Source organism: Cherax quadricarinatus, chromosome 17 (assembly GCF_038502225.1).
Source record: "Cherax quadricarinatus isolate ZL_2023a chromosome 17, ASM3850222v1, whole genome shotgun sequence".
In the NCBI taxonomy this organism is placed as follows: domain Eukaryota; kingdom Metazoa; phylum Arthropoda; class Malacostraca; order Decapoda; family Parastacidae; genus Cherax; species Cherax quadricarinatus.
This window is the reverse complement of record NC_091308.1, coordinates 29852473-29865154: the sequence shown is the minus strand read 5'-3', so window position 1 is coordinate 29865154 and position 12682 is coordinate 29852473. Positions and strand designations below refer to the sequence as shown.

Here is a 12682-nt window from a genome sequence, read left to right as displayed (position 1 = left end):
CATGCCAAGTGTAGCCACATCATCCTCACTATCACTACCTAAAACTGGTGTTGGGCCACGGGATGTACTCCAGGATGTACTCCGTCCCCTGGGCACAGCATAGGGTACACTACCCGAGCGCATGCGGCGGCGAACATACCGACGCTTCACTGGTGAATATGATTCCTCACTATCACTGCTCGATTGATCGTCGAGCGCAATAAAATCACAGTCCACATCACTATCATCATCATTACTGAAGTCAGAGGCCTGGCCACGCGAAAATATTAGTTTTCTCTTGCGATGAGGAACAACCGGCCGTGAGTCATGAGTGCCCACACCAGAGGTAGAAGGTTGAGGATCGTCAGGGTTTTCTGCACTATTATCGATATCCTGGTCATTCTTTTCGGTCACTAACTGATCAAAGCCGTAGAATTCATCTTCATTTCCACTTCCATCAGTGTCAGAACTATCAGATAGGAAGAGGAGAGTCCCAATTTTCCGGGGAGTGAGAGCTGACTTGCGACGAGGCATGGTGAACAAGGGTAACTGAGCCGGCGTTCCCACAATGCTATGCGGGCGCCTAGATTTTTTGTTTATGGCGCACACCCACCACGCAGACCCTTTCCCTCACATGTAGGCCTATGAGCATTTTCGCGCTAAATTTAACGGCGCTAGAATTTTGGCATAGATCTACGGTTTGGACACTCAACGTAAAGCTGTTGATCTACGGGACGGACCCTGAAAGGGTTAATTCGCCTAACAATAATTTCGCCTAACACTGAACTCTCAGGAATGGATTAATAGCGTTATGCGAGGGTCCACTGTACGTATAAAGATACATAACATATCCCTCCAAACTGCTAATATCCCAAAACCCCTCCTTTATAGTGCAAGCATTGTACTTCCCATTTCCAGGACTCAAGTCCAGCTATATAAAAATAACCGGTTTCCCTGAATCCCTTCACTAAATACAGTGGACCCCCGCCTTACGATATTAATTCATTCCAGAAGTCTGTTTGGGTGCCATTACTGAACGAATTTGTTCCCATAAGGAATACTGTAAATTAGATTAGTCTGTTTCAGACCCCCAAAAATACACATACAAAAGCACTTACAAAAATACACTTACATAATTGTTCGAGTTGGGAGCTGATCGTAAGGCGGGGGTCCACTGTATTACCCTGCTCACACTCCAACAGATCGTCAGGTCCCAAATACCATTCGTCTCCATTCACTCCTATCAAACACGCTCATGCACGCCTGCTGGAAGTCCAAGCCCCTAGCCCACAAAACCTCCCTTACCCCTTCCTTCCAACCTTTTCGAGGACGACCCCTACCCCGCCTTCCTTCTCCTACAGATTTAAATGATCTCCATGTCATTCTACTTTGATTCATTCTCTCTAAATGACCAAACCACCTCAACAACCCCTCCTCAGCCCTCTGACTAATACTTTTATTACCTCCACACCTTCTCCTAATTTCCACACTCCGAATTTTCTGCATAATATTTACACCACACATTGCCCTTAGACAAGACATCTCCACTGCCTCCAACCGCCTCCTCGCTGCTGCTTTCACAACCCAAGCTTCACACCCATATAAGAGTGTTGGTACTACTATACTTTCATACATTTCCTCCTTTGCCTCCATAGATAAGGTTTTTTGACTCCACATATACCTCAACACACCACTCACCTTTTTTCCTTCATCAATTCTGTGATTAACCTCATCCTTCATAAATCCATCAGCCAACATGTCAACTCCCAAGTATCTGAAAACATTCACTTCTTCCATACTCCTCCTACCCAATTTGATATCCAATTTTTCTTTATCTAAATCATTTGATACCCTAATCACCTTACTCTTTTCTATGTTCACTTTCAACTTTCTACCTTTACACACACTCCCAAACTCACTCACTAACCTTCGCAATTTTTCTTTAGAATCTCCCATAAGCACAGTATCATCAGCAAAAAGTAACTGTGTCAATTCCCATTTTCTATTTGATTCCCCATAATTTAATCCCACCCCTCTCCCGAACACCCTAGCATTTACTTCTTTTACAACCCCATCTACAAATGTATTAAACAACCATGGTGACATTACACATCCCTGTCTAAGACCTACTTTCACCGGGAAGTAGTCTCCCTCTCTCCTACACACCCTAACCTGAGCCTCACTATCCTCATAAAAACTCTTTACAGCATTTAGTAACTTACCACCTATTCCATATACTTGCAACATCTGCCACATTGCTCCCCTATCCACTCTATCATATGCCTTTTCTAAATCCATAAATGCAATAAAAACTTCCCTACCTTTATCTAAATACTGTTCACAATGTAAACACTTGATCTACACATCCCCTACCCACTCTGAAACCTCCTTGCTCATCCGCAATCCTACGTTTTGTCTTACCTCTAATTCTTTCAATAATAACCCTACCGTACGCTTTTCCTGGTATACTCAATAAACTTATTGCTCTATAATTTTTACAATCTCTTTTGTCCCCCTTCCCTTTATATAAAGGGACTATACATGCTCTCTGCCAATCCCTAGGTACCTTCCCCTCTTTCATACATTTATTAAACAAAAGTACCAACCACTCCAACACTATATCCCCCCCTGCTTTTAACATTTCTGTCATGATCCCTTCAGTTCCAGCTGCTTTACCCCCTTTCATTCTACGTAATGCCTCACGTACCTCCCCCACACTTACATTCTGCTCTTCTTCACTACTAGAAGATGGTATACCTCCCTGGCCAGTGCATGAAATTACCGCCTCCCTTTTTTCCTCAACATTTAAAAGCTCCTCAAAATACAGTGGACCCCCGCTTAACGATCACCTCCCAATGCGACCAATTATGTAAGTGTATTTATGTAAGTGCGTGTGTACGTGTATGTTTGGGGGTCTGAAATGGACTAATCTACTTCACAATATTCCTTATGGGAACAAATTCGGTCAGTACTGGCACCTGAACATACTTCTGGAATGAAAAAATATCGTTAACCGGGGGTCCACTGTATTCTCGCCATCTACCTAATACCTCCATCTCCCTATCTACTAACTCCCCTACTATGTTTTTAACTGACAAATCCATACTTTCCCTAGGCTTTCTTAACTTGTTTAACTCATTCCAAATTTTTTTCTTATTTTCATTAAAATTTCTTAACAGTGCCTCTCCCACTCTATCATCTGCTCTCCTTTTGCACTCTCTCACCACTCTCTTCACCTTTCTTTTACTCTCCATATACTCTGCTCTTCTTATAACACTTCTGCTTTGTAAAAACCTCTCATAAACTAACTTTTTCTCTTTTATCACACCCTTTACTTCATCATTCCACCAATCACTCCTCTTTCCTCCTGCCCCCACCCTCCTATAACCACAAACTTCTGCCCCACATTCTAATACTGCATTTTTAAAACTCATCCAACCCTCTTCAACCCCCCCACTACTCATCTTTGCACTAGCCCACCTTTCTGCCAATAGTCACTTATATCTCGCCCGAACTTCCTCCTCCCTCAGTTTATACACTTTCACTTCCTTCCTACTTGTTGTTGCCACCTTCCTCTTGTCCAATCTACCTCTTACTCTAACTGTAGCTACAACTTACCTGGAGTTTACCTGGAGAGAGTTTCGGGGGTCAACGCCCCTGCGGCCCGGTCTGTGACCAGGCCTCCTGGTGGATCAGCGCCTGATCAACCAGGCTGTTGCTGCTGGCTGCACGCAAACCAACGTACGAGCCACAGCCCGGCTGATCAGGAACTGACTTTAGGTGCTTGTCCAGTGCCAGCTTGAAGACTGCCAGGGGTCTGTTGGTAATCCCCCTTATGTGTGCTGGGAGGCAGTTGAACAGTCTTGGGCCCCTGACACTTATTGTATGGTCTCTTAACGTGCTAGTGACACCCCTGCTTTTCATTGGGGGGATGGTGCATCATCTGCCAAGTCTTTTGCTTTCGTAGTGAGTGATTTTCGTGTGCAAGTTCGGTACTAGTCCCTCTAGGATTTTCCAGGTGTATATAATCATGTATCTCTCCCTCCTGTGTTCCAGGGAATACAGGTTTAGAAACCTCAAGCGCTCCCAGTAATTGAGGTGTTTTATCTCCGTTATGCGCGCCGTGAAAGTTCTCTGTACATTTTCTAGGTCGGCAATTTCACCTGCCTTGAAAGGTGCTGTTAGAGTGCAGCAATATTCCAGCCTAGATAGAACAAGTGACCTGAAGAGTGTCATCATGGGCTTGGCCTCCCTAGTTTTGAAGGTTCTCATTATCCATCCTGTCATTTTTCTAGCAGATGCGATTGATACAATGTTATGGTCCTTGAAGGTGAGATCCTCCGACATAATCACTCCCAGGTCTTTGACGTTGGTGTTTCGCTCTATTTTGTGGCCAGAATTTGTTTTGTACTCTGATGAAGATTTAATTTCCTCATGTTTACCATATCTGAGTAATTGAAATTTCTCATCGTTGAACTTCATATTGTTTTCTGCAGCCCACTGAAAGATTTGGTTGATGTCCGCCTGGAGCCTTGCAGTGTCTGCAATGGAAGACACTGTCATGCAGATTCGGGTGTCATCTGCAAAGGAAGACACGGTGCTGTGGCTGACATCCTTGTCTATGTCGGATATGAGGATGAGGAACAAGATGGGAGCTAGTACTGTGCCTTGTGGAACAGAGCTTTTCACCGTAGCTGCCTCGGACTTTACTCTGTTGACGACTACTCTCTGTGTTCTGTTAGTGAGGAAATTATAGATCCATCGACCGACTTTTCCTGTTATTCCTTTAGCGCGCATTTTGTGTGCTATTACGCCATGGTCACACTTGTCGAAGGCTTTTGCAAAGTCTGTATATATTACATCTGCATTCTTTTTGTCTTTTAGTGCATTTAGGACCTTGTCGTAGTGATCCAGTAGTTGAGACAGACAGGAGCGACCTGTTCTAAACCCATGTTGCCCTGGGTTGTGTAACTGATGGGTTTCTAGATGGGTGGTGATCTTGCTTCTTAGGACCCTTTCAAAGATTTTTATGATATGGGATGTTAGTGCTATTGGTCTGTAGTTCTTTGCTGTTGCTTTACTGCCCCCTTTGTGGAGTGGGGCTATGTCTGTTGTTTTTAGTAACTGAGGGACGACCCCCGTGTCCATGCTCCCTCTCCATAGGATGGAAAAGGCTCGTGATAGGGGCTTCTTGCAGTTCTTGATGAACACAGAGTTCCATGAGTCTGGCCCAGGGGCAGAGTGCATGGGCATGTCATTTATCGCCTGTTCGAAGTCATTTGGCGTCAGGATAACATCGGATAGGCTTGTGTTAATCAAATTTTGTGGCTCTCTCATAAAAAATTCATTTTGATCTTCGACTCTCAGTCTGGTTAGCGGCTTGCTAAAAACTGAGTCATATTGGGACTTGAGTAGCTCACTCATTTCCTTGCTGTCATCTGTGTAGGACCCATCTTGTTTAAGTAGGGGCCCAATACTGGACGTTGTTCTCGATTTTGATTTGGCATAGGAGAAGAAATACTTTGGGTTTCTTTCGATTTCATTTATGGCTTTTAGTTCTTCCCGCGATTCCTGACTCCTAAAGGATTCTTTTAGCTTAAGTTCGATGCTTGCTATTTCTCTGACCAGTGTCTCCCTGCGCATTTCAGATATATTGACCTCTTTTAGCCGCTCTGTTATTCTTTTCCGTCGCCTGTAAAGGGAGCGCCTGTCTCTTTCTATTTTACATCTACTCCTCCTTTTTCTTAGAGGAATAAGCCTTGTGCATACATCGAGTGCCACCGAGTTAATCTGTTCTAGGCATAAGTTTGGGTCTGTGTTGCTTAGTATATCTTCCCAGCTTATATCGGTTAGGACTTGGTTTACTTGGTCCCACTTTATGTTTTTGTTATTGAAGTTGAATTTGGTGAATGCTCCCTCGTGACTAGTCTCATTTTGTCGGTCTGGGGCTCCACGCATACATGTCTGAACCTCAATTATGTTGTGATCTGAGTATATTGTTTTTGATATGGTGACATTTCTTATCAGATCATCATTGTTAGTGAAGATGAGGTCTAGTGTATTCTCCAGTCTAGTAGGCTCTATTATTTGCTGGTTTAAATTGAATTTTGTGCAGAGATTTAAAAGCTCGTGTGAGTGTGAGTTTTCATCAGAGCTGCCTCCTGGTGTTATTACTGCAACAATATTATTTGCTATATTCCTCCATTTTAGGTGCCTTAAGTTGAAATCCCCCAGGAGCAAGATGTTGGGTGCAGGAGCTGGAAGATTTTCCAGACAGTGGTCAATTTTTAACAGCTGTTCCTGGAATTGCTGGGATGTTGCATCCGGAGGCTTGTAGACTACCACAATGACTAGGTTTTGGTTCTCGACCTTTACTGCTAAAACTTCCACTACGTCATTTGAGGCATTAAGCAGTTCTGTGCAAACAAGTGACTCTGCAATGTACAGGCCAACCCCCCCCTTTTGCCTGTTCACTCTGTCACATCTGTATAGGTTGTAACCTGGGATCCATATTTCGTTGTCCAAGTGATCCTTTATGTGGGTCTCAGTGAAAGCCGCGAACATTGCCTTTGCCTCTGCAAGCAGTCCACGGATGAAAGGTATTTTGTTGTTTGTTGCTGGCTTTAGACCCTGTATATTTGCAAAGAAGAATGTTATCGGACTGGTGGTATTGTTGGTACTGGGGGGGGATTTTTTTTCCGGCATTAGTATCTGTATCTGTTGGTTTGGAGTGGAGGCCATCGACTGTGGTTCCACTCCAGGAATGACTGGATTTGGTGTACGATTTCTGCCATTTCCTGCCAGTTTTTTTTCCTTCCTGGCACTAAAAAACCTCTCCCTCTTGAGTGGCTGTGGCTACCCAGGTTTTCCCATGGCCTGGATGTTTTGTATCTTTTTGTCCCCTTTAGATGGTATGCCTGGCAATTTAAGTTATAGCACAGTCTTTCCTGTACTGAAGAGGTACACATTTCAGGGTGAAAAAGCTTACAGGAAGGGAGTTTGCATTTTCCTGTTGTCATATGGGCATGGCATTTTCTAGGGTGGTCATAGTTGCATGTCCCATCTGTTTTTCCAGATTTCCCATGCCAGCAGATACCAAGTGCATAGTATGTGCACAGGCTTGGTTTCCGCTTGCCTTGGGTTTCTGTGACTGTATTCCCTGTTGGTGCATGTTTCCCTGTCTTACTTCTATCCTCCCTAGCACCAACAATGGAGCTCCCACCAGTTGTTTTTGGTAATTTATCCTCACTATTGCTATTGGAGTCCTCTTGTTTGCTATTTCCTGCGGTATTTCTAGTTTGCAATATTGGTTTTATCTTATCTTTGACTACACTTGTTTCCTTACTATGGCTCCTGTCCCCTATGAGGTCATTTATATGTATTCCTTCCTGCGTATAATTCCCGACTACCTGGACAAAATCTCCAGCTTCACCATTACTGTCTCCCAGGACAGTATCTCCAGCTTCACCATTTCTGTCTCCCAGGACAGCACCTCCAGCTTCACCATTACTGTCTCCCAGGACAGCACTATCAGCCCCACATTTACTGACTACCAGGACATCACCTCCAGCCTTACAGTTTGTGACTACATGGCCAGTATCAAGGGCAGTACCATTCAGCCCAGACTTTTTATGTTCCCATCTGTTGTAGAAAGCTTCCAGGTTTTCTATGAAAGCAGCTTTGATGTTGTCCTCTTTTAATACCCTTGTGATTTTAGTCCACAGATTTTCCTCATTTGGGCATACCCAAAAACACTTCTCTGTTTTAATACTGCTTGTAGCTAGTTCTGGGATATCTGCACAAGGGGCGTGACACCAATTTCCACAAAAATGACAATTTATCCATGTGGAAGCCCGTTTGTTTGACTGACCACAGACTACACACAGCTTCATAATGATTTGAATGGTTGATTTACTGCAATTCTACTAGCAACCTCTTGAATATTATATTAATAACCTTAATTGAAGCTCTAGCTATTTGTATTTCTGTTTCTAACTCTTTTTGTATATTGGACAGCTTACCGTCACGTTCCTGATTTTTAATGATCCGATATATCAGTTGCCATTAACCTTTTATCCACCAATACATAATCTAACAAACTACTTTCATTACAATAAAGTTGGTAGAATTACCGACAATATGTAAAGTAAAAGGACACAAGTGCAACTAATGTGACATTTTATTGTGGCAACGTTTCGCTCTCCAGGAGCTTTATCAAGCCATTAATGGCTTGATAAAGCTCCTGGAGAGAGAAATGTTGTCACAATAAAATGTCACATTAGTTGCACTTGTGTCCTTTTACTTTACATACTTTCATTACGTGCTACATCATACCTTGTATATTTATTTATCCTCTTTTTCATAAAATACGTATTACTTATTTCCAAATCTCTTTCTACACATAGCTCAATTAAAGGCTCCCCATTTACATTTACCCCTGGCACCCCAAATTTACCTACTACTCCCTCCACAACATTTTTACCCACTTTAGCATTGAAATCCCCAACCACAAGTACTCTCACACTTGGTTCAAAACTCCCCATGCATTCACTCAACATTTCCCAAAATCTCTCTCTCTCCTCTACACTTCTCTCTTCTCCAGGTGCATATACACTTACTATAACCTACTTTTCACATCCAACCTTCATTTTACTCCACATAATCCTTGAATTAATACATTTATAGTCCCTCTTTTCCTGCCATATCTTATCCTTCAACATTATTGCTACTCCTTCTTTAGCTCTAACTCTATTTGAAACCCCTGACCTAATCCCATTTATTCCTCTCCACTGAAACTCTCCCACCCCTTCAGCTTTGTTTCACTTAAAGCCAGGACGTCGAGCTTCTTTTCATTCATAACATCCACAATCATCTCTTTCTTATCATTTGCACAACATCCACGCACATTCAGACTTCCCACTTTGACAATTTTCTTCTTATTCTTTTTAGTAATCTTTACAGGAAAAGGGGTTACTAGCCCATTGTTCCCTGCATTTTAGTTGACTTTTACAACACGCATGGCTTACGGAGGAAAGATTCTTATTCCACTTCCCCATGGATATAAAAGGAAAAGTAATAAGACCAAGAACTTTTAAGATAAAATCAAAGAAAACTCATATGAGTGTGTATAAATAAACGTGTACATGTATGTGTAGTGTGACCTAAGTGTAAGTAGAAGTAGCAAGACATACCTGTAATCTTGCATAAATATTTATGAGACAGACAAAAAAAACCCACCAGCAATCCTACCATCATGTAAAACAATTACAGGCTTTTGTTTTACATTCACTTGGCAGGACGGTAGTACCTCCCTGGGTGGTTGCTGTCTACCAACCTACTACCTACATTATAATTATTATAACTATTATTATCATTAATACATATGTATTATAATTATTATTATTATTATTCTTAATTTATGGAACTGGAGCACAGATCCAATTCCCTAGATCAAGAGCCCATTACCACGTACAAACTAATAATAATAATAATTATAATAATAACAATGGCCGACTTGTTGAAAAAAAAAATAATAATAATCATAATATGCTTCAAAACTGTTGTGTTCTGAGCACTTCTGCAAAAACAGTGATTATGTGTGAGTGAGGTAAAAGTGTTGAATGATGATGAAAGTATTTTCTTTTTTGGGATTTTCTTTCTTTTTGGGTCACCCTGCCACAGAGGGAGATGGCCGACTTGTTAAAAAAAATAATAATAATAAAAACAGTAAGGAGAAACTTCAAAAGGCTGCCAGTAGTTGGTGCCACCATCAGCAAAACATTGGTAACCATTACTAGTACACTCTTCACCTGTCTAGACTTAGTAGTCTATTAGTATTATGTTAAGTCTGCCCAAAATGGAGTTAATAAAAGTATTAGTCAGAGGGCTGAAGAGGGGTTGTTGAGGTGGTTTGGTCAATTAGAGAGAATGGATCAAAGTAGAATGACATGGAGAGTATGTATATAAATCTGTAGGGAAAGGAAGGCGGGGTAGGGGTAGTCTTCAAAGAGGTTGGAGGGAGGGGGTAAAGGAGGTTTTGTGGGTGAGAGGCTTGGACTTCCAGCAAGCATGCATGAGTGTGTTCGATAGGAGTGAATGGAGACGAATAGTATTTGGGACTTGACGAGCTGTTGGAGTGTGAGCAGGGTAATATTTAGTGACAGGATTCAGGGAAACTTGTTATTTTTATATAGCCGAACTTGAGTACTGGAAATGGGAAGTACAATGCCTGCATTTTAAAGGAGGGGTTTGGGATATTGGTAGTTTGGAGGGATATGTTGTGTATCTTCATACGTATATGCTTCTAAACCTTTGTGTTCTGGGCACCTCTGCAAAAACAGTGATTATGTATGAATGAGGTGAAAGTGTTGAATGATGATGAAAGCACAGTGGACCCCTGCCTTACGATATTAATCCGTTCCTGAGAGCTCATCATAAGCCGAAATTATCATTAACTGAATTAATTTTCCCCATAAGAAATAATGGAAATTAAATTAATCCATTCCTAACACCCCAAAGTATGAAAAAAAAAAAATTTTACCACATGAAATATTAATTTTAATACACACAAACTGAAGAAGACATGCACAATTACTACTCTACTAAGAATAGAATACATGACACTTACCTTTATTGAAGATCTGGTGATGATTGATGGGATGGGAGGAGGGGAGAGTGTGGAAGTTATTGTTTAGAAGGGGAATCCCCTTCCATTAGAACTTGAGGTAGCAAGTCCTTTTCCGGGGTTACTTCCCTTCTTCTTATAATGCCACTAGGACCAGCTTGAGAGTCACTGGGCCTGTTGCACAACAAACCTGTCCATAGAGCTCTGTACCTCCCGTTCCTTTAAGACTTTCCTAAAATGGGCCATAACACTGTCATTGTACAGGTTGCCAACACGGCTTGCAGTAGCTGTGTCAGGGTGATTTTCATCCGTAAAGGTTTGCAGTTCAACCCACTTTGCACACATTTCCTTAATCTCTTTTTTCAATTCCATACTAATTCTCACCCTTTTTACCACAGGGATGGCACTAGAAGCTTTCTTGGGGTCCATGGTGACTTATTTTGCAGTTACAAGCACTAAAAACACTGGGATAATGTGAAATGTACCGAATGTATGTGTAGATGCGACCGCACTGGCTGGCTTGTAAACACTGGCACTGAGGCCACACATGGGACGCGTCCTGGACGAATCACATGAGGTGAGTTTTTTATCGTGAGGCGAGGCAAAATTTTTTAGTTCAAATAATTCGTATGGTGGATTTAACGTAATGCAATGCGTTCGTAAGGTGGGGTCCACTGTATTTTCTTTTTGGGGGTTTTGTTTCTTTTTGGGTCACCCTGCCTTGGTGGAAGATGGCTAACTTGTTAAAAAAAAAAAAAAACCATTGTAACCTTCGCAAAGAAATAAATATTTTACTTATTTATTTATTTAAGGAACCTCCCTTGAGGAGGATGTTTACATTTATTTAAGAAACCTCCCTTGAGGAGGAAGTTCGCATCCTGAAATTTCATTTGTGTCCAGAAGCAAAAAATCGACCGAACGACTGTTCGTATCCTGAAAAATTCGCATGGTGGGGCATTCGTAAGCAAAGGTTCCGCTGTTTATAAAAAACTCATACGCTACATTGGCAAACTTCATGAGAGCTTTCGGATATAGTACTATATAGATGAGGAAACAATAAAATGGCATTCACAACATATGTGTATAAAGAACATGTTACAAAATGGCTTGAAGAAATAAAAATTATTTAAAAACAAAAAACTGAAGACACTAAAATTGTGATCACTAGCTGACAAAAGAATAAGAGGGAAAATGACAACCTCAAACTTCTTTTTTAAAAATATTCAAGAAGACTTCTTAATACTATCAACAGGGAAAGGAAGAGTTCACAACTGAAAACTTCGGAAAAAAAAGTAAAAAAATATACAGAAAGTTTTTCTTTGCAGAGTGATATAATACTGGAATATGAGCCAAGAGAAAGTACATACTGTATATAGTACAGTATGTACAATAACTACTGTAATGTAAACAAAAATATTATGCACTGAAGGTGAAACACAAGAAGCATAGCTCAGCTCCTGAAGCAAAAAATAGTTTTTTTTTTTCAACAAGTCGGCCATCTCCCACAGAGGCAGGGTGACCAAAAAAGAAAGAAAATCCCAAAAAAGAAAATACTTTCATCATCATTCAACACTTTCACCTCACTCATACATAATCAGTCTAAAAAAAAAATAGCTATAACTGAATAATGATCAAATTCCAACCCAGATTTAAATGGGGTACTGGTCAATACCTGCATAACATTACCATATACCTTTGAATAAATATTTAACTTCTGAGTTGCTTTCTCCAATTCCTCTTGAAGTTTAAAGTTACTCTCCCTTAGATTCTTCATTTCAACCTCAGCTTTGGCAAGGGCTTCTTTATCACTGGTCATGTGCTCTAAGAAGGTTCCTCTTTCAGTAAGATCACTCTGCAAATGCAAAAAAATAATTTTTTTTTTTTAACAAGTCGGCCGTCTCCCATCGAGGCAGGGTGACCCAAAAAGAAAAAAAATCCCCAAAAAGAAAACACTCTCATCATCATTCAACTCTTTCACCTCACTCACACATAATCACTGTTTTTGCAGTGGTGCTCAGAACACAACAGCTTAGAAGCATATACTTATAAAGATACACAACATATCCCTCCAAACTGCCA

General features: G+C 41.2%; 1 protein-coding gene across 12 annotated transcripts in view; it reads right to left on the bottom strand.

Moving 5' to 3' along the window:
• The window catches only part of LOC128686323 (protein fantom), a 286463-nt gene that overhangs the window by 137424 nt on the left and 136357 nt on the right, over positions 1-12682 (bottom strand). For 10 of the 12 annotated variants that reach the window (XM_070085930.1, XM_070085936.1, XM_070085933.1 and 7 more), the window contains one exon: positions 12276-12455. In XM_070085930.1, the coding sequence (XP_069942031.1) occupies positions 12276-12455 (180 nt within the window). The remainder of the gene's footprint in view (positions 1-12275; positions 12456-12682) is intronic. The other 2 variants (XM_070085927.1, XM_070085929.1) reach the window with 1 other exon arrangement.